Source organism: Onthophagus taurus, chromosome 11, assembly GCF_036711975.1.
Source record: "Onthophagus taurus isolate NC chromosome 11, IU_Otau_3.0, whole genome shotgun sequence".
Lineage (NCBI taxonomy): Eukaryota > Metazoa > Arthropoda > Insecta > Coleoptera > Scarabaeidae > Onthophagus > Onthophagus taurus.
The window spans coordinates 1,286,182-1,309,879 of NC_091976.1; the positions used below are offsets into that span (position 1 = coordinate 1,286,182).

At 32.5% G+C, this 23,698-nt stretch overlaps 1 protein-coding gene across 1 annotated transcript; it reads right to left on the reverse strand.

Annotated features, from left to right (window-relative positions):
* On the reverse strand, positions 1-23,450 carry LOC111417663 (RAC serine/threonine-protein kinase-like). The gene is made up of 3 exons (XM_071199795.1): positions 22,654-23,450; positions 5,751-5,984; positions 1-1,183 (listed from the first exon to the last, which is right to left on the reverse strand). The coding sequence occupies exons 1-3, from the start codon at positions 23,443-23,445 to the stop codon at positions 956-958; spliced, it is 1,254 nt and encodes a 417-aa protein (XP_071055896.1). The 5' UTR covers positions 23,446-23,450; the 3' UTR covers positions 1-955.
* Between the last annotated feature and the right edge of the window lie 248 nt (positions 23,451-23,698).

Here is a 23,698-nt window from a genome sequence, read left to right on the forward strand (position 1 = left end):
TACTATTTTATTTTATTTATTTTTTGACTTACTAAAAAGCAATAATGTAAAGTAATAGCGAAAATACATTCCGTTTACATGTATGCATCCAACAATATAATAACTATAATAATATATTAACAAACCCTCACTTTTCGCTCACTCATTCTCTTATTTTTTAAAACCATTCATTCTCTTTCTTACTCTTTTTTTTTAACTCTTACATTTATAAGGAAAGCGAAAAAATTAACAACAAATCAACAAGTTTTCTAAACTCTTACAGTGTTTATAGTACTTTCGTATACATTTCTTTTTTAATATACACATATTTTTTGAGTACACGATTTTAAAATGCCAAATAGTGTTTAAAATAAAGCAAAAGAAAGTTGAAAAAGTGGTCATAAACAAAGTATAAAGAAATTTAAAACTAGATATATTATTATTACTATCATTTATATTCACTCCACGTCCACATATTTATATAATATATATATTTTTTAGTTTATTTACTTTCGGAAATGTATAATTATATATTTACACAAACCTGCAGTGAGTTCATATATGACTGACAAACACTTTTTCCACTTGAAAAATTAATTAAACGATATTTAAAAAAGGAACATAATTTTTTTTTTAAACAAAATATTCAAAATTATTTTCTAAAAGTTTTAATATCTAAATCCACCATGTCAACTCATTCTCGAACACACTGTAGATTTTTAATGAACACCTTAAGATGATGACAATCAAAATGCCGTGGGTTGTGCTTAATTTTTTTTTTAGTTGTTTCATCAGTTATTGTAACGCAATTAAAGTAAATTGACGTTTTTTTATAACTCAATATAAAAAATTACTATCACAATTCATTCAAAAAAACTTATTTTTAACATTTTTCTTTTCAAAAATTTACAGTTCTTAAAAAAATAAGTACAGTACTTACCAAAAGAAAATACCTATTTATATTAACTTTACAAAGTCACTGCATGGGGGCGATACTGCTGATACTTCCGCTGATTTGAGCGGAAGTGCCCAATGTTGAGGGGTTTTGGAAACTGAACTGAGGAAAATAAGGTTCTTCTTGAATGGAACTAAGAGGACCGGCATTGTCCGGTGGGGTTAATTCAACACTTTCACCTGTAAATTCCGAGTCGAAATATCGGGTGTCTGTATCACTGTCCACCTGAGGTTTAAAAGGTGGTGGAATCTAAAAAAAAAAGGTAAATTTAAATAATTTTAAACAAACTTTTATTAATAATCTTAACCAATTCTTATTAAATAATAATAATAATAATAATAAATGTCTTTATTGCACATACCATTGTATACAACAAAAGAAAAAATATATATAATAATAACAAAAATTGTATCTATAGTGTAGATATATTCTAAACTAGAATGTTTAACAACAAGAGACCAAAAAACTTAGTACCTAACACTACAAAAAAAGAAAAGAAAAAAAAAATGGCATTGTGCAATAGGCGGGTTCCAGATATAATCTGTTCAACCAACCTTACCACATACATAAACTTAATATTAATTATACTACACGCGTCCCACGACAACGACAATACAATTTCTTGAATATTCCTCCCTCTCCTGCTCTGAACGTTAAAAAAAAAATGCATTCAAATGAATAACTATGACAAGGCTGCACATTGCTCCAAAAATTTATCTTTATATAGTATTTTTTTGAAATTAATGATATTTAGTTTTTTGATCATAGGCGGTAGCGTTCCATATGACTTATATATGTGATACGTAAAAGACCTGTGAAACAAAGAGGTTCTATATTTTGGTGGATATATGCCATATTTTAATCTCGTTTGTAGAGCATTGTTAGCCCTTTTAAAAGTAATCCTCTCATACAAGTATGTCGGTATATGTGTTGTGACGATTTTATGAAACAAAACCAAACTGTGCAACTCCCGGCGGATATCCATTCTGTGCCACCCAACATCTTTCAGTTTGTGTGAGATTCTGTCATACTTCCGGATTCCAAAAATGAACCTAAGGCAACTATTTTGAACCTTTTGTATGCGATTCGATGTAAGCACATCTATAGCGGAATGATACACAGGCGCCATAAAGTTGAAGTGAGACAGCACAAGAGAATCACATAACTGTTTTTTTAATTTTATCGAAAGAACGGATCGGTGAGGATAAAGTTTTCTTAAACATGAATACGACCTTCTCATGTAAATATTAATTTGAGCTTTAAATCTGAAGGTGTTATCTATTGTTAAACCCAGGCATTTTGCTTCCTTAACAACATTGATTCTTGAACCATTTATATGAATATCAAGATCCAAGTTCAGCCCTGTGACCCCTCTCCCTCTCCCGAAACATACACACGCAGACTTATCAGGATTAATCTTTAGTTTAAGAAACGTCGCAATATTAAATATAGTAGACAGGTCCTCATTAATACGTATCTGTGCTAGATTCTTATCATTTTCATGAAATGACAGATAACACTGTATATCATCAGCATACATATTGACTTTACAATATTGTACCCGACTACTAAACCGCGAAGTGTACAAAGGGAACAAGAGAGGCCCCAACACCGAACCCTAATTGTGTGAGACAAATCATCACCGATCCTTACCCTTTGAGACCTATCGCAGAGGTAGTCACCCAACAAAGATACCGCCTCTGAACTCAGCCCCAAATCATACAGAATCTCACCCAAAACTGCATGATTAACGGTATCAAACGCTTTAGAAAAATCCAGGAAGACTACAGCAGTGTACAATCCATTGTCTGTGTTCGTAAGAATATCATCAGTTAGGCGCAACATTGCAGTTGTACAACTATAGCCACTTCGAAAGCCAGATTGCTCCTGAGGCAGCAAGCAATTACTCTCCAACTGCTGCTTCATAATTTTTTCAAGCACCTTAGATAACGTTGGAAGAATACTTATTGGTCTCAGATCTTTCAGTTGCTTGGGATCATCAACCTTTGCCAAAGGAATAACTATCCCTTGCTTCCAAAGCACAGGAAATTTACTCTCCGAAAGGCAGCAATTGAGAAAATGAGTCAGATACGGCAAAATCAACGGACAGCAGAGACGTATCATTCCTATGGAAATACCATCACACCCAACTGAAGCGGATGTGATAGAAGCCAGAATAGACCGCACCTCTGCCTCATTTACATTTTTAAATACAAATTGATTTTGACATGCATTATGCTTATAAAAATCCAAATTAACAGATGGCAAACTATCCACAAGCTCGTTTACACTATCTACAAAATAACTGTTAATACGGTCAGCATTCTGCATATGCGACGGTAAGGACGACGCCCTGCTATCCGTCATAATTCCAAGTCCTCTAACTTCATTCCATATCTGTTTAGAACTTCCTTGTTCTGTCAAATAAGCAAAATAAGCACGTTTTTCGTTCCACACAGCTGCAGTGGTGTAGTTACGCAGAGATTTGTAATAATCCCAATCACCTCGACTGCGAGTCCTCCTGAATTTCATCTTTGCGCGATCCCTCAAATTCATCAAGAGCTTTATATTATCTGTCAACCAAGGACTGCGTGGTTTAGTAAATCTGTAATTCCTCAGTGGAGCATGAGCGTCAAACAAGGCAATTATGTTATCATTTAAAAACTCAAGTTTCTGATCAATATCATCCATATAAAACATAAAATTAAATGGTATGGACTGCAGATCAAGCAAAAATCGTTCCTGACTAATACGACTCAACAAGCGCATGTTTCTATAAAGTGGAACACTCTCAGGAACATTCACATTCATCACACAGTACACCATGTCATGATCGGAAACGTCACAGCCATTAACTCCACTACTCAGAATTAAAGACTCGTCAAAAGTAATAATTAGGTCTATTAAAGATATGCAGTTCCTAGCCGTCCTTGTAGGTTCATCAATGAGCTGAGTTCCACCCAATGAATCCATCAGAGACAAAAATTCAGTGGTATCACTTTTTTCGAAATTTAATAAGTTAATATTAAAATCGCCACAACAAACAATTTTATCCGACATACTTAAATAATTTGTAATAGAATTTTCAAATTCATTGAGAAAATTTACGTAATTAAAGTTAGGCGGTTTATACACGCAACCAACAAAAAGATCTACACCACCGCAACAAACTTTTATCCATAGTTGCTCGATACTAAACGACGTATCCATAATTACATATTGAAGGTCACTCCTAATATAAAAACAGACTCCCCCACCAATAGTTTCACGATCCCCACGGACACAATGAAAACCATTTATATTAATTGCAGAATCTGGAATCTCATTATGTAACCAAGTTTCCGACAGAGCCAAGACATCTATATTATTGATCAAAATTAGATCTTTCACAACTGCAACTTTCGGAAGCAACGATCTCACATTCAAATGCACAACCTTGACAAGCTTATTTATCATTTTAACAAATATAATTGCAATTACAGCATCATATCAAATCAATCAGTATTATAATTTATAACCTAAGTAAGTGTGAGACAAACAAAAAGTAAAAAACAAATTAAGTAAATCGCAAGAGAAAGAGAAAAAAGCAAAAAGAAAGAAAAAAACAATTAAATGAAAATTTAGCGTTATTAAATTAACGTTATTTAAATTAACTTTTTCTTATATAAATCAAGAAATACCCAAGCAAGCGCCGCTTATCTTAAATCTCAACGATTCGATTTCAATCCGCGAATGTAAACGTAATATACTTAGCCTCATTTATTTTGACTTCTCTGCTGTCTGGTCACCCTCTTACTCGATGGCGCAACGTCCCTGATGGCTAACTGAGCACCCTTAAGTGACTCCAGCTCGTCTCCGTGAAGTATAACACGATTTTTCCCATCTGGACACTTTATAATTATCCGGCCGTCTGAAGTCCATACATTAGCCTTTCCGAAAGTAATACCTGCCTCTTTGAAAACATCCAGGCGTCGCTTTGATAGGGACTCGGTAATGAGAATGTTACTACCTTTAAAATTTTTTTTGTGTCTCCATACTAACGCTCTATCCCGGTAAGAAACAAACTTAATGATGATGGGTCGGCTCCTTGTCGATCCCTTATCAAAACGACCCAGCCTATGACATCTATCGATGATGGACATCGTTAGAATCCAATCAGGAATCCTCAATTTAGAGAAAGTCTGCAGCACACTAACTTCTAAATCGTGATCAGATTCGTCGTTTTTCTCCGTGATCCCATAAAGCAACAAACAATTTCTTCGACTGTAGTTTTCCAAATTATCGACTCGCTTATCATGATCCACCAAAACTTGTGAAATTCTCTCCAAATTGGCATATATCTCCGTTTGAAAAGCACTGAAATCCCTTTTAATGGAATCAATAGTTACAACAGCTTCCGGAATAGCTTCGTCTTTGTAGAAAAACGTTTCACCTACTGCTGTTAGTCTAGAATTAAATTCTAACATCGATTTCCGGAACTCTTCCGCCAAAGAGGAAAATTCAACATTTTTCCCGGTCATTTAAGATTGTTTGTCAACCTCTGGTTTAAACACCACAAACCAGTTGTAAGAAAAAACACAGACAACACGTGTTATCCCGGAACTCAGAGTTAAAGAGCAACTTCGACAAAAACTTGACTATTAGGTACCAACACCAATCACTGATTAACAGTCAAATTTACGTTAAAATCGGACGACTAATTCCCCGTGAAAACTACTATTTTGCGGAATGAAAAGAACACGTGCGCTCAACTCGACATCTCGATATGAATCGAAATCAAAATCAAAAAAAAACAAAATATGCTTTAAAGTTTTACCTTTTTATGTTCCAAGTCTCTCCAATTGATACAACTAAAAAAGGGGTGAGCCATAATCTCTTTCGCATCTTCAGGACCACCTCCCAGTCTTCTGGATGGCGTTTTGACCAACAAGCCAGATAATAAATCTCTAGCGTCTGAGCTTAGGGTTCTTGGATATTTTACATCCCCCATAATAATTAAGGCGAAGAGAGCGTCGTGATCTCTATTATAAAAAGGCAATCGGCCGCACATCTAAAAAAAAGAAACATCAAAAAATTAAAATTATTATAGTTTTATAATTTACTACTTTTTAGTAATACATAGTACAAATTTCATAATCACTAAAACTTTAACATTTATTGATTTTAACCTTTTAGAGATTAAATGGCAATCTGGAAAGGACAATCAAGTTTAATTTGACACAGTCTAGTCGCGCTTTACAAGTTGTGCTATAGAACTGAGGACTTTTGGGAATTCCTTGAATAAGCAAGGATGGCGAACATGTTTAGTTTGTTCATTTCGAATTAAGATCTTGCTTCCGTCATTTCTTATGGAAACATTTTAGTGAGTAAAAAGTTTAACATTAATTATTATCTACTGATCTCACTTCTTTTCAGCTGGAATTGACCACCGATACTGATTCTTGTAAAATGTCCCAATTCTAAAGTTCCTTCTTTATTTCTTGTTTTATTTTGATGAGCTGTTTATACAACTTGATGTCGATTAATAAAAGAAACTTTGTCACCTTCAACACAAAGTATAAATCGAACTTATTTCAATATCACATTAAATATAACAAAAATAATTCAACTCCATGATTTATAGTATTACAAATAACTATATCTCCATTATATTTCTGAGCAGAAATGACATTTTAGGCGAGTAGGTAAATACAAAAATTAAATTTATTAGTCACGATATACGAGACACAAAAAGAACTTAATTAAGTTTACGAGCAGAGACAGAGGCCACGTTGGAATATTAAAAGTTACGTGAATTATGTTGGTACCTAAATTGGAGTCTGGTAAATAAATTTGATGCTGTGTGCATAAAAGACATCTCCGGTACCTAACGTCCGTTCATTATATTTAGAGAGCCCAACCAAGTGAAACTCGATAAAGTTCGACTAAAGAAGGACCAAGCAAGGGTATGATATCGGAATTAAATACATGGAGATTAATATGGATTTGAGTGATAAGTTATATGGTCGATGTCTACGTACCGAAGTTAACGGAACATTAAGGATTGATGGATTAGTCTGGAAGAGACAAAATTGTTACCTGTGGAACCCTTATATGAAGACTGAGATTTGGACTTACCCTAATGCTCTACGTTTTTGCGCAAAGGTACAAGCGAAAAAGGATATATAAAAAGCAATAACTAGAGGCGGTGGAGCAAAATTTACGATATAATAGTATTTTGTAGAACATTTTCGATGAAAAAACAACCAATTATTTCTAAAGTTTGAGAATATTTCTAATTTGACCATTCAAGTAGAAATAATTCAAATACATTTTAATCTGATATTCAGCTTTTTATGTATTAGCACATCAGGTTGAAACTCGTTTTGTAAGTAATTATCTTTAGCTTTAACATGTTGCCACAAGTTCAAGCAGTCTTGAACAATAATTATAAAAATTCTCTCTTCTGTTAGTTATTTCACAGTGTCTAATTTAATTAAAAACATTCTTAGAGCATTATCAGTTACAATAACATAATTAAAAAGGAGATATGGAATTATCTTCTCTGTCAACCACTTCCTATAATTACGGATTCATACAGTAACGGTAGCCTCTACATGTTAAAAGACAGTTTGGTATGAAACCCATTTCAACACCAGCATGAACAATAGCTAATTGATTCCCTTTAGATATAGTTAATTAACAAACCGTTAGTGGTATTTTCTGTCTAACTGTTGGAGTTAGTGAAAAATATGTTTGTAAACATCTTAGTAATAAAATAAAATATTTATAGTGATAAAATATTAAAGAGAAATTGTAAGTACTTCCGGTGTAACAGCCGCTTTTCCTGAAGAGAGTTCTTCGTTAAATAAACTGGATCATTTAGTGAAGCATCCTCTACCACTCCATCCAGATGTACAAAAACATGTAATGGCAAGTTATTAAAAAACATGCAAGTCACACTCATTTCGGAAATAATGAATTCATTAAATATTGTTATCGGCAAGGAAGCTAAAATGTAGATCGAAAAAATGGATGAATATCGAATTATTCTGTAGCGAGGCGGCGCACAGTGGTCCGAAAACACTCAAAACCCGATCGAAAATCAATTTAAAAAAAATTTTTATAGTGTTGTTTTTTTAAATGTTACATATATTTTAACTATTAATAGACTCTTAGTGAAGTTTATGAAGTCTTTGATGTTTTATAATAGCTACTGCGCGAAATAAATTGCTATTACAATTACCTTATTTTATATAAGGAAATTTTTTAGAAAACGACACAACTTTAGAAAACAAAAAAGATAGTATATCACTACTTGAAAATATTGTGTCGTTGGTTTCTTATAAAGTACAGAAAGGTCTTCATTTTAGGCCTTTCCAAATTTCAAAAGATGTTTGTTGAAAAAAATTACAACCATTTCTATTGACGTCAATAAATACTTATATTTTTTGACCATTCAATCTTTTAAATTAAATATCTTGCGAGCGAACAAAATCGAACAATTGTAGCTAACATTTTTTTATTGCTGAAGGTATGGTGTACATAGCATAAGAAAGAAATCTTGCGCCAACGTGCGCCTTAACCAAAAAATTGGCAGTCAAAGATTACTTAACACATAATTGTGGATTTTATTTATCAAGAAGCAAAAAACAAACAAGTACGCAGATTTAGAGAGTGTCACACAAGAAAATGTGGTAGACTTCAAACAAATGAAGATTTATTTAAAAGACTATTACTGAGCTCCGATCCATTTATTAGTAACTTTTATAAAGAATGTTCAGAAAGATATAATAATATGAATGAAGACATGAAAAATTTACTTATAGTGGACAAATCTCTAGAAGAAAAGGAAGGTAAAGAAGAAGATGATGATGATGAAGAAAGTGAAGAAGAAGACAATAATGATGAAGAAGTAAATATAGAGGAACAAGATCTAGAAAATGAAGAAGACTCACACAAATTGAGATAAATTTTGTTATGTTGGTGAATATAACAAAATATTTTATATTATCTCGAATAATTTGAAATGTATGTGGACTATCTCAGTATCATGGGAAAATTCTACTATAAGTAGGCTGCAAACTTACGTATTATGGTCTCCAATATCACTTCAAATTAAGAGCGATGAGTTTATTCTCGAATAGTTCTTAAAACATTTTTAGTAAAAGCTAAGTAAAATTGAGCTATCTAACCAACTAATTCTGCCAATTAATTTTGCCACATTTTTATCAAATTCCATTTCTGATAGGGTAAAAAAATATGGGGCGTTCCATTTAAAATTTTCGACTTTCTTACCATTGAATATGGAGAAACGATAATTCAATTTTTGACCACCCTGTATAAGATACTTTAATACAACAAATGACAATCTGTTTGACAACATCTCAAGAGTAATCCTGCCAATTTAGAGCTTTTTTGAATGAACGTTGGCTGAGATATAAGGTTTTAAAGAGCATAAAGTAATTTGCCAAAGAAAAACTTAAAAACAAAATAACTCGAAAACGAAAAATGGTAGGTACCAATAACTTTTATCAAAGTCAACTTATTTTGTCGAATATAATTAAAAGGTGCATTAAAAACTATAGCATTCCATTTAAAATAACGAAGTTGTGGTCTACATCCGGCAGACCGGAAGTGGCGGCCATTTTGAAAGTATTTTAGGTCGAAAGCTTCGAATGAACAATCCATGTTGTCAAAATTTCAAACCGCTACGAATAGTGGTACCTAAAAAAGTTCTAACGAACCAGTTACGTGAGACATCCGGTATAGGTCCTCTATAAAACAATTTAGATAGGAATTTGCGATCACGTAATTACACAAAAAAATGTGAAGTAATATACGTCTAATGTTTTGCACAAAATTTTATAGTAATATTCTTCTTTAAAGTCCTAATTTATATGAAAAGAAAATGAGTATGAATTTAAATAAAGTACTGCTTGCGTAGTACTACTTCCGGTTGACGAATTTAATTCAAATTTTGACACAACATTACCCTTTTGGTCTTATAATCATATGCCAAGTTTCATAAACCTAGCTAATTGCTAACACCAAAATAATATTTTCGATCGGGTTTTCTTACCGGGTTCTTGACCACTGTGCGGCGAGTCTCTATCCATAAAGATCCATAAAAAGCAGTAAAAGAAAAGTTTTCTTGGAAAAGTTCATTTTATGAACAACACAAGCTTTATTGTATGGTTCTGGAATAGCAGACGAACCGATAAGTCATTGGAATTTTGAAAGAATCAGATTTTATTATTCGAAAGTTTAAACGCCATTTTCAAAAACTACACCACCAATCTTCATAGATAAGATTGAACTAAAATTAAAAGAAATTAAACTCTCTCTGACAATCAAGTATCTGACTGATCATCGTCACCCGCAGTCCTTTGAGTTTTCCTGCAACGTTAATTACATCAGTTACGCCAGTTCTTCTTCGTAGGTCTTCATTTCGTACGTGGTCGCTCAATCTTTCTTTGCATTACTTTGAGCTTCCTGGCAGTGGCAACCGTTAATGTTAAAGCTTTAGAATCGTATATCATAACCAGTGCTGCCGGTTACACGTAGAAAGCCTTTTCAAATGTATGTGAATATCGCTCTTGAAAATATCTCTAAATTTCCTTAATCCTTCTGTATAGTTCGCTTTCTCAATACATGAACATCATAGCCAAGATATACGTAGCTATCAACCCTGTCAACCTCATTATCACCAACGTTGATATTAGAACTGGAAACAAAATTTGTTCAGCATAAGTTTTATCTCTCCAAGGCTATCCGAAATACGGATTCTATTGTCCGCGAAGCGCAAATTACTCGGATATTTGTCGTCACTGTTTACGTCTTTTTGTGTCCAATTCAGGTGTTTAAATGCATTCTCCAGGACTGTGATGAACAATTTGGGGGACATTGTATCGCCTTGTCTTATCCCACGACCAATGGGTATTCGATCAATAGTAACATGCAATTTTACAAGTCATTGTAGCATTTTTGTAGATGTTAGAAATATCTAAGCTAGTTCTATCTCCTTTATAGTAATATCAGGCATTTTCTCTGATACTTGGTTGACAATACCCTTTTCATATATGAGAAAATCTGGTTCGTAATTCTCGTCAACCTCATGAAGACTTTTATGTAGCATCTGATAGTTCTCTAATTTCTCTACAATGTTAAGTATTTCCTTTCTGTTTGTTGTAAGGTTTCCTTGTATGTCTATTAATTTACATATTTCTTTCTTTCCGTTCTTTTCATTTGTGGTTGTTCTTTCGTTTCTCTTGCTTATTCTCTTTTGCATCAGTTGTCTAGTTGCTCCACTGATTTTTTCGTCTTTTTGTGTTTTAGGTACTTTTCCTGAGTTTCTGTTATAGCTGTGACTATAACGTCAGTTAAATTATCCACGTTTGTTTTCATATGAGGCTGTTCCAATACATTACTAATACACCATTGGAAACCATATATATCCGTTGAAGGGTGCCAGGGCTTTCTGTTTAATTTAATAATCAAGACCAAGCGTCTCAAATTTTGTATTTACACTTGAATCAACATAGGCGGAAATCGCTGCAATAACCATTGCCAAATTTAAAATGCGCTGATTCACAGACTTACAAAATCATCAAATATTTACTACAAAAGATATTCAATCCTGGATATAGCAGGCAGCTGTCAAATTGGAAGATATTCATCAATCTGAAGTACTAAAAAAGCGGGTGAAAATACCAAAGATTCATTTTTTGATTTTAAAGAACAGGAAAAGCTGAATATATTTCGACCAGGTCAACCTCGTTAATAAGTTTAATAGCCTCAATTTCTTCAAAGAAAAACCGATATGGAATAATAAAATATTTAAATAATCAAAATAAAACAAGTATAAAGTAAACAAAATATTCGTGAAATATAATTCAATATTGCCTTCTTCAGCTGCAATAGAACGATCTCCTCTATGGTGACGATCTCTTTTGCTCAAATTGTAAATGCACCTAGACGGCATGCATTGAGCAACTCAATATTGAGAAACTTGAATTACTCAAAAATAAGGCATTTCAATTAAGATACCTGACGTTAATTCCGGTTTGCTTTTCCTTTTTTGTGTTTTTCTTAGATATTGTTTTTGTCACTTTAATTAGAAATTGTTAATTATGTAGTACTTACTTTTAGGTATGTTATGTTGTGTTACATATTACATATTCATATTAAATATAACCTGCTTAATTGCAACAATTTTTTTTTAATTCCAATTAGGATCTACAGTTTTTGTCGTGAATTATTGTTTATGGTTCTCATTGAAGAATTATGTAGTTTGTTTAGCTTACCCACACAGTCTCAAATGCTTTGATTGTACTGTGCTAATGAAGTGTAACAAAGCATAAAATTTAATTGGTCATTGCCTTACTCCTTCGGTTTTTACCTTACTGAGAGTACAGGGTGTCCCAATTTCGATGTCCGCATAGGCTATCTCCGAAATTAAAAGAGATAGAAAAAAAGTAGCTTACATGTCATGATCTCGTTTTTCGAGAAAATGCTAATTCCGAAAACTCCGAACAGCTATCGTCTTTTGTTTTCGCCCTATCGGCAAAAACTGAAAATTTTGCAAAAACGACAATCGCGAATATCTCACTTATTATCAAAGATGGAGTATTATAAATAAAACATTATATGGGCAACTTTTTACGAAGAATTCAGTGGCGTAGGTAGAATTTTTTTCCCATCTTTTATTTTCGAGATTTTAGACATAACTTTATTTTTTTAAATGGAAACCATAGTTGGCTATGACTTAAAATAATTTGTTATTTTCTTCTGATAACAAATATATATAGTTTGTGGGGTATATTTCTTATAGTTATTGAATAATTAACAAAAATTCATTTTGTTCCATCTAAATCTAATGTATGTATTTAAAAGTTAATGTTGCTATGGTGATAACCATACATACTATGATGGAATATAATGTATCAATTTTTTTTGTTCTTTCTAAAACTATTGTGTGTATTTAAAACTTAATGTTGTTATGGTGATAACCATACCATGAGGGAAAGCATTGTTTCCAATTATTGTCAAAGTTTGTAGCAAGGACAGTAGAATAATCTAACAAGACTGCTACATCCAGTGTAGTCGACTATGGGTTGGTTGCCCGCACTCTACGTCACACTATTTGCCACGCCTGGTAACTGTCTATGTTTTTAGAGGTTATATGAAGGACATTAATACGTCTAAAAACATAAAACTTCAAAACTAATATGAATACTTCTAGGATATAACCTCTCACAGCAAACGCATAGACCATGACAACAGCTGGACGTGGAAAATGGTGTGACGTAGTTTCCGGGTAGGCAGTCCTGTCCAGTAACAATGGATGTAGCAGTCCTGTTAGATTCTACTGTCCTTGAGTTTGTAGTAGTATTTGATAATTCATTAACTACTCTGGCATTATGTGCTGGTGCTCCGTCATATTGAAAATATATCATTTGAGACATATTTAGTGGCCTTAATATATTGAGGTATTTCCCTGAGTTTAAGTTTTTATGGTAGATACTATATGCCAAAATTCTATTATCTAAAAGGGCGCACCATACATTAAACCCCAATCTTCTTTGAACACTCAGAGACTTTATCGGTCCAGATAACATTTTGAACAAACAGCAGATTATTTAATTTTTTTAAATATCATCTACAAAATTCTAATCTTCGATTGACATCTCCGGCACGTAAATAATGAGTTAGCCCCGCTTTGTATGGTTTATACTTATTTTTCTTTCATATTCGGGAGCAGCGGCTTTTGGGTCAGACGTCTTGTTGCAATTTCTCTTGCAGGTCATTTTGGTATGTTTTTGTATGTGGTTTGGGAAAGGACCAAATATCTATTAAATTTTCTGCTAATAGGCTGAAGGTTTTTTCGTGCGGTTGTCTTCTTTCTGGATATCTTGTGAAATAAAATTTCGCGGCTAACGTCGCATTCTTATCTGATAACATATAGCATTCCATCATGTTACATTTTTCATAATTTTCGAAATTCATTGTAAAGTTTTATTCAGTTTTGTTATACTTTGACACTTAACATGCTGGTGCATCGTACCAGCACATAATGCCAGAGTTGTTATCGAATTTTTAAATACAAACTTTGGTAATTATTTGATACATTATGTTCCATCATAGTATGTATGGTTATCACCATAGCAACATTAACTTTTAAATACATACATTAGTTTTAGACAGAACAAAATGAATTTTTGTTAATTATTCAATAACCATAAGAAATATACCCCACAAACTATATATATTTGTTATCAGGAGAAAATAACAAATTATTTTAAGTCATAGCCTACTATGGTTTCCATTTAAAAAAATAAAGTTACGTCTAAAATCTCGAAAATAAATGATGGGAAAAAAATTCTACCTACGCCACTGAATTCTTCGTAAAAAGTTGCCCATATAATGTTTTATTTATAATACTCCATCTTTGATAATAAGTAAGATATTCGCGATTGTCGTTTTTGTAAAATTTTCAGTTTTTGCCGATAGGGCGAAAACAAAAGACGATAGCTGTTCGGAGTTTTCGGCATTAGCATTTTCTCGAAAAACGAGATCATGACATGTAAGCTACTTTTTTTCTATCTCTTTTACTTTCGGAGATAGCCTATGCGGACATCGAAATTGGGACACCCTGTACATAATAGTTTTAAAGTACTTAGATCTGCAAGGTTTTGTTGTCGGTTAACTGAGTCATTTTCGAGAAAAGAATAGAATCATAATCTGACCTCAGAATTTTAATTAGGATTTTGAGATATCTGAGGTTATGTACAAGAAAAATGTCTTTTGGCTATTTTTGAAGTTATATACGGGACGCACAATATTTTTTACTCTATTCTGTCCATTACATCATCCAGTACTACCCTTGCCCCTCAAAATGCGTTATTGAATGACACTGAACTATTTTTCCTTCATAAGATATGACCCTCGAAGTTGAACACTGAACGCGGTATGAGTATGAGTACCAGCCTCCAGTGCCGCCGGTTTCGCGCGGCATAGATACTTAACTTTTAGATCGAGAGAAGTCATTTATTGCGTTCTTCTCTGTAGGTGGTAGCTATTTATATATCTATATACGGTTTATTGTCATGATGTGAGTGCCCTTGTGCTAAAATGTGAACTGTTACATGACCCTACCAATTGGAGGTTGTTTATTGATTTCTCTAAGAGAAGTTTAAAAGAAGTTTTGCTGCATAACTTCAATAAATACGCTTCCTTATCTATCGATCATTCCGTACACTTAAAAGAACCATACTGATACAATGTTAAAACTATTCTTGTAGGTTTTAATTATAAACAGCACAAATGGGATATGTGTGAAGATTTGAAAATTACTGGCATGCTTCTTGGACAACAGTCGGATTTTACAAAACGCCCATGTTTTATATATTTATGGAATAGCAGAGATTTTGGAGTAGTTAGTAAAGGCGCTTAATAAAAATGGTGCTTGTTTTAAGTACCTTGTAGATAAATATCTCAACATTCATTGACAACATTCGAGAATTGATGAAAACTACTGATTTTGAAAATGTAATGATGTTGGATAAAAAAGATGCCTGAACTAGCTTCAAAGATGTTGTCAATGGTCCCCCCTAAAAAACTTAGGTTGTAACATGAGCGTGAAGTTATTTGTACTCTCATTTATATTGGTTTGCTGACAATATAGGTGATGTTAGCGAAGACTAAGGAGCGCATTTCTATCAGGATATAAAAGAAATGGAAAGAATGTATCAGGGAAAATGGTCCATATCTCTGCTAGCCGACTATTGCTGATCATTTTAACGTGATGAGCCACTTGCTCAATATAAGAGGTGATCTGGCACAAGATCTATGGAACACAAACCAAAAAGTATATAAATACAATACAAAATTCGACTGGCGTGTCTCCCGCATACGACAGTACGGATCCATATGCTGGGTTCCAACTTATTACGTCATTTTAAAATGGCCATAACTTATCAAGGAAAAATCGTACAGCACCATTCGAGAGCGCATTTTAAAGGGTACTATATGATGAAATAGATAGAATACAGCAAAATAATATTGTGCTTCTCACACATAACTTCTTCTTGTACATATCCTCAAATATCTCAAAATCCTGACATGATGGTTCAATTCTGAGAACCTGAAAATTACTTCGGAAATGATCGTCAGTTAACCAATAACAATCAACACTCCTTTTTTGCAGGTCTGTGTAATTGTAGGAATTATAAAACTTCCAGCATTCACATCATCTTTATAATGAATTACAGAGATAAGAAAATTTAAGTACTCTAACGAGCATAATAATTTTGTATAGATCATATTTACAGCATCGTTTTAGTCAAAAAATTGGAATCTGTAGTAGCTACATGATTCGTCTCAAAATAATTATGCACTGTACATAATACTCTTTGATTGTAAGTTAATTTTTTTTTCACTTCATTCACTCCATTAATTTTGTCACTAGTTGTGTACATCAACTGTAAATCCCGGTGCGAATCCTTAAGGCAAGCTGCTAAAGCCAGCGTCGCGAATTGGCTGCTTCAATCTTGAATAACATGTTTATTGGAAACTGCATTTGGTTTTCTAATATCGTTGGCCTACGAAGGATCACTCTTTTTATTCAAATTTTGAATTAAAAAGAGGGACTTGAGGGACTTTTTAATTCTTCTTGAAATTGCTTCTTCTAAAGTACTCTTACAGTCTTTATATTAAATCTCTTCATGACATGCTTATTTCTTGTGCTGAATAACATCAACAATATTAATAATAGATCAACTTATTAAACTTAAATCTTGAATCATTAGAAAGCCGGTTAATATTCGAACTATTTTGAGGAGGCAAAATTGATAGCATTTTGTATAAATATGTTTAAAATTTGCATTCTATAACATCTTATGTAACTCGATTAATAACATTAAAATCCAGCATAACTCCATTACCACCAATATACAGGTGTCCCACGTAAGCAACAAATAAACAGAAATGCCATTAAGAAGCCGAGATACGCAGTTCTTTCTTATTGTTAGACAAAAGTTGTAGGAAATTTAGCACAGTATAAACGGAAAATATTTTTATACATACAGGCTGTTTCATAACGACGTACTGAAATAAACATGTGTTATTTTAACTGGAATGATATAGTTTTTATTGCGTATTCTGATTCTACACACAAAACTAAGTTGAGTTTGATAAGACATGTTGATACACCTAGTGAGTTTTCGAGAAAAAAAATCGCAAAGTTGACAAAGTTGCCGGCACCGTAAAAATCGGATACTTTTTTCATTTAACTCGTTGTGAAAAGAAAACCGTGGACCCGAAAATTTTCAAATTAACATATGTTACGTAGAAATGTTCAGTGATTACAACAAACTTGGGCAAGACTAGTTAATCAGATAGAGAATTTAATTCTCTACAAATCTTCAGTACATGTCCCTATACCTATCAGTTGTAGTTTGTGGGATATTCTAGAATTAATCAATATCATGCAAAGAATGGCAGATCTTGTTCATTTTCTCATTAGTAGGCCATGAAATAAGACGATAAATAATTCACAACCAAACTTTATAAGTGTTCAAATATCTGCCATCTGTGCTTTATGCATAGATGAAGCCGATTTACTAATTCTGCTTGAACATTATCTAGTGTTTCAGCAGAGACATTTCTAAAGCTTTCCCTTATTCTATTCTTCATATCTCCTTTCGTCGTTGGAATATTAGCGTACCACTTGGGTTTTGACGTATACCCAGAGGAAGGAGTCGCGGTTAGTTAGATCAGGTGATCTTGGTGGCCACGGTATTGGACCTCCGCGACCAATCCAATGTTTTCCATATCCAATATTTAAAAAGTTTTGAGAAATGTTCCGGAAGAAACGTGCAAATGCCCCGTCGCGTTGAAATATCATTTTTTGTCTAGTTTCTAAATTTACATCTTTCAGCAACTCTGGCAACTCTTCTAAAAATGTTTTGTAAATTTGTCCTGTCAGTATGCCTAATTACTTTACGGTTAAATATTCCGCCCTAAACATTTAACGACCATACATTTTGATTATTTACGCGCCTTAGCCATAGAGGATTTTCGGTTGCATATTATGTCGGTTTATTAACTCGTTACTCAAAGTAGCTTCATCACTAAATAGAATTGATGATACGAAAAGAGAGTTTTGATTTATTTCATCTATTGTTGTCGTACAGAAAGCTATACTCTGTTAGCAAAATCATCTCCATGAAATCCTTGGTGGTAGTTGTGAAGCCTTATAATTCAGTTTAGTGAGCTTTTACTCATATCTGTTGCTATATCGATCTGTCGTGTACTCACATGCGGTTCTTTTACAAACTCAATAAAACATTTAGTTCGTTGTTCTCTTCTCGAACTACATAAGACTTTTTTTGGCGTTTAGGTATGTCAACACTTCCATTATCTCCAATATCAGTTCATTATCGAAACATCGCCTGCTCGGAAGTTGGGCATTTGGGTTTCTTTCACGATATACTTGAGCAAGACGAGTATTTTGTTGACATTGTTCCAAAATAAAAACCATGGTCATAAATCCGTCTTTTGTGTAATTCATAATCAAGCATTAACCAATAAACATATAGACTATTAATAACAATATGACATTTAAAAATTCGTTTAATGAATTTTAATTTGAATTAATTATTGTAATGTAATTTAACACCTGTGAAATTACAAATAATTATGGCGGCATCACTTGAAAGCTGTCAAATACATATACATATTTCATGGTCTACTAATAGAAAAAAGAATAAAATCTGCCATTCTCTGCATGATTTTGATTAATTCCGCTCTATCTCAACAATTGCAACAGATAGGTATAGGGACATGTACTGAAGATTTGTAAAGAATTAAATTCTCTATCTGATAAGCTAAACAAATATGGGGTGTTATTAATTAAATTAGACGGATTAGTAACGTTTTCACGTTCGAAAATTGTTTAATTTTTGCAATAATTAATGTAAAAGTTTAAAATTCCCCACCCCCAACTAGGGATGCAAACGATACATCGATTTTTCGAAAACATCGATGTATCGTCCATAAGTATCGATGTTTTAATAGCGATGTTGAAGTCCATAAAACATCGATACATCGTTCATTATGAACGATATTTTATCTTCGATGTTTGTTAAAATAATCGACCATTATTTCCATGTTTGTATAAAAGAGCAATGAAATATTTTCCACTGTTAGCAACTTCAGTGTCTAACGAACGATTATTCACAGAAGTTTTCGCAAAAATTAATCAGGAAAGGAATCGCTTATTAGGCACCAGGTTGTCAAAGTTAAGGTTCTTGAATTCTATACTTAAAAATAAATTTAAATAACATTATCTATGTGTTTTATCATATTATAATAATGGTCCGCGTTATACATCACTTGACTAAGCGACATTTTAACCTTTTTAGAGATTTTCATGCTGTCTGGTAAGTAAAGGTGTAACATCTTAGAAAAAATACAGAATACCGAGAGACCTAAAATACTATTTGTTTTAAAGGATAAAGCTAAGCGCCAATCACGTTATACGATTTCAAGTCCGATTTGCATCATACGTCTAAGACCCGACTTAGATACACCAAGAAATTCAACAATAGAAAAAATAGATGAACCTACAATTTCGAGTCAGTGTCCTTTTCTAGATGTTAGTATAAAATTGAAAGTTTGTCTTTTATTTTATATAGAATTTAAGTCTAACAAGTTTCGGCTCTTAGCCACCTTCAGAGACTCTACAAATAGATTAACATCTCTCATCTTATCCATTTTACAAACGACAGCGGAAGATAGCGCTAGTTAGTATAAGATATCACTGTTGCACATTTTTATTGCACTAAAACTAGAACTAACACTAGACCGAATATTTCTAGTTATAGGACTAGTGTTAGTTCTAGTTTTACACTAGCACTATCACTAGAACTAACACAAGATCTAGAACTAGAATCATTCGGATTTAACCGTCTTGAGAGACGTGGGAATAAATCCGAATGTTTCTAGTTCACGGTCTAGTGTTAGTTCTAGTGGTAGTGGCAGGTAGCGCTAGTTAGCATAAGATATTACTATGTTGTATAATTTTATTGAACTAAAACTAGAACGAGAACTAGAAACATTCGGGTTTAGTCGTGAAAAAAACTTTCAGTTGTCAATATCAACTTTAATTTTATTATTACCTTTAAAGTGAGTCCAAACTTGACACATTTATCTCAAAAAACCAAAAAATTCGAACTTTAATTTTGACATAATTGTCAACTTCATAAAAAATCCTTTAAAATGAGTCCAAACTCGACATATTTAATTTTAATATTAATGGAAATGTAATCACTTCCGGTTTGAAACGTCCACGTCAATTTTGACATATTTGTCATCTTCATTAAAAAACCTTTAAAATGAGTCCAAAGATGACGCACTTATCTCAAAAAACAAAAAAATTAGAATAAAAAACATTAAGCCCTAAGTTAGCAACAATGAAGATAGCAATTTAATTTTTAAATATTAATACCAAACTTAATTTTTTATTTTTTTTTATATACTTTTGTTTTTGTGACAAATATTAAGACATTTTATAAAAATTATGAATATGTCAAAATGACATTGACATTTCCAAGCGGAAGTTGCTTATATCTCGATTAATATTGGAATTAAATATAACATGTTTGGACTCATTTTAAAGGATTTTTCACGACGATTACAAATATGTCAAAATTGACATTCTTAACCGGAAGTTGACCAAAACTTCATTAATATTGAAGATAAATATGTCGTGTTTGCACTCATTTTAAAGGATTTTAATGAAGATTACAAATATGTCAAAAGTGAGGTTGACATTTTAAACCTGAAGTTAATTATCATGTAATAGAACTTTTATAACTGAAGTTAATCTAGAGTTAGTCACTTTTCCGCACTTTCTTTATATTTTTAACATGTTTTTTGGGTCATTTCACATTGATTAAAAAAAGTCGTCGATTTTTAAGCCACATGATGATTCTTGAATTTTTCCCAAGTTTCTTAATATTTCTTTCGTTAAAAAAGAGCGTTCTTAAATTTTAATCTGTAAACTTGTAACACTTCGTCCTTAGTTTCATTTTACAACTTTTTAAACATTAATTTTGTAAATTAGTAACTAATAATCTGATTTCGACATTGATATGTGATCTTTTTTAACAAAACAAAAAGAAATATTAAGAAACTTGTTTGTAAAATGGATAAGATGAGAGATGTTAATCTATTTGTAGTGTCTCTGAAAATGGCCAAGGGCCGAAACTGGTTAGACTTAAATTCTATATAAAATAAAAACCAGTTTAAAAGTACAAAATCAAACTCTAGATTATTTTCCTCAAAAATTTTTACACAAATCGTCATCATTTTGTCTCTAGTTTTAGTGATTAAATTTATGATAATAAAGTTATTATTATTATTATTTGTCGCTTAGTCAAGTGATGCAGAACGCGGTCCAAATATTATTGACTATTATGATAATTCTTATAATAAAAATTCAGCCACTGAACATTTTTTTTAAACATCGATGTATCGGTATAATACGTCGATGTTTTCGACATCGATGTTTTACTTTTGGAAAACATCGATGTTCTAATATCGATGTTTTTATGAGCGATTTTGCATCCCTACCCCCGACTCCAGAAGACGTTTTAAGCAAGAAGAAAGAAATCACAGACGTTCAAAATGTGACTTTTGTGAGGGGTTTTCTTCTTGCGCATAAGATTCGTAGCATTGTCTCTCTCCAGGAATTTTATTGATTTTTATACGCTCCAATCATACGCTCAAATCTGAGTGACGTACTTTCGAGTTCGCGTCCTGTAGTTTCAAACTTTATTTTTTTTTTTTTTGAAAAACTATGCCTCAGAATCAAAAAATTAAAAATATAGTGTCAATCAATTTTAAAAAAATTTCGAATAAGCCAATAAAAAAAAATACTTAACGGCCTTATTGCTAAAAAAGTTTCTAATTAAAATAACTCAAAAACTAAAAGCACTAGGTATAAACATGTCTTATCAAACTCAACTTAGTTTTGTATGTAGAATCAGAATACACAATAAAAACTATATCATTCCATTTAAAATAACATATGTTTATTTCGGTATGGAACATTCTGTATGCATAAAAATATTTTCCGGTTATAGTGTGCTAAATTTCCTAAAATTTTTGTCTATGGAAAAACTGCATATCTCGGCTGCTTAATGCCATTCATGTACCTTTGACAACCCAGTATACCAGTATTGCATATACCAGTTATTTTTAAAATCTTTTGTAATAAGAGTTTTGAAGTATGACAACGTATTAAATTAACAAAAAGTAGTTTTGATAACTACCAATAGATTATTTCCAAGTATCAATTTTAAGTTTTCAATTCCTATCTAAGTTAATCTATGTAAATAATGAAATGGTCACATCATTGACTATAGTCCATCAATGAGTATACGCAGCTACATATCATTGCCTCGCGAATTGATTATATTCTATTTGATAAGTTGCTACAAATTGAATATAACTTGCCAATATAGACATGTAGCATCATCACAAAAGTCAAGGCCATTTACTTGTACCAAACTTATTTGCAGAATAGAAAGAATACAAGTTGATATATATGTTTATATACTGTAGATATACAGTAATAAATCATTTGATACAATGATCTTGACATTTGCGACAAAGTAATTCATTGTAATTATACGCCTCAAATACATAAAATAAAAGTAAATTGTTCATTTTACCATTTCATACATGACCACTCCAATTCCCCACCAGTCCACAGCTCTTCCATAATCGTTGTCTTCAATAACTTCAGGTGCTAAATACTCGGGGGTTCCGCAAAATGTCTTTGTCGTTCTTCCATACGTAATATCCTCTTTACAAAGTCCAAAATCGGCGATTTTAATGTGTCCGTCTTTATCCAAAAGGAGATTTTCTAATTTTAAATCCCTATAAATAATTCCTATTGAGTGTAAATAACCTAAAGCCGAAATAATTTCGGCGCCATAAAATCTTGTTCTATCTTCAGAAAAAATCCTTTCCCTCGATAAATGGAAAAACAGTTCGCCACCGTTAACATATTCCATAACAAAACATAACCTATCGTTTGTTTGAAACGAATATCTTAGAGAAGTTAGAAACGGATGATTTGTAGATCTCAAAACACGACTTTCCGTTTGAGTATGTGCCACTTCGTCTTTCTGTATGATAACTTCCTTTTTTAATATTTTTATCGCGTACAATCTACCGGTTGCTTTTTCTCTGCACAAAATCACTTTTCCAAATGTTCCTTTTCCTAACACCTTCAAAAACTCAAAACTTTCCAACGTTACTTTTCTTCGTCCCGTTGACTTTGAAATCGATGTTCCTTGAACCGAAAATTTCTCACTTAAATCGTTTTCAGGCACTTCATCCAACGTTGAAACCATATCGATATCATCACAACTTTGATTTGAATTTGATAAACGCTCCGAAACTGATTTTATAGCTGCCACCCATTCCTCTCTACATAAATACAAGAAAAATAGAATCATTAAAATGGTTTAAAAGTAATTAAATAATTTAAATTATATAAGATAATGTTTTAAAATAAATCTAAACAAGATTGGTTTATAATTAACGCCAGGTTACATAAACTGGGCCTCTTAGCACCTTAGACAGATGTTTATAAAAACCTCCTGTCTTCTAGGTTTAATAGTATAAATATAGTTTTTCTGTTGTGGTTTGGACTTGCAAATAAATATGAATAAATCTGCATCAACCAATGTTGTGTACGGCGAATCCAAT

Coding starts and splice junctions, on each gene's coding strand:
- LOC111417663 (XM_071199795.1), bottom strand. CDS start 23,445: ATGATTCTATTTTTCTTGTATTTATGTAGAGAGGAATGGGTGGCAGCT. Junction 5,985..22,653: donor GAGTGGTCATGTATGAAATG/GTAAAATGAACA, acceptor TCTTTTTTTTAG/ATGTGCGGCCGATTGCCTTT. Junction 1,184..5,750: donor GAGACTTGGAACATAAAAAG/GTAAAACTTTAA, acceptor TTTTTTTTTTAG/ATTCCACCACCTTTTAAACC.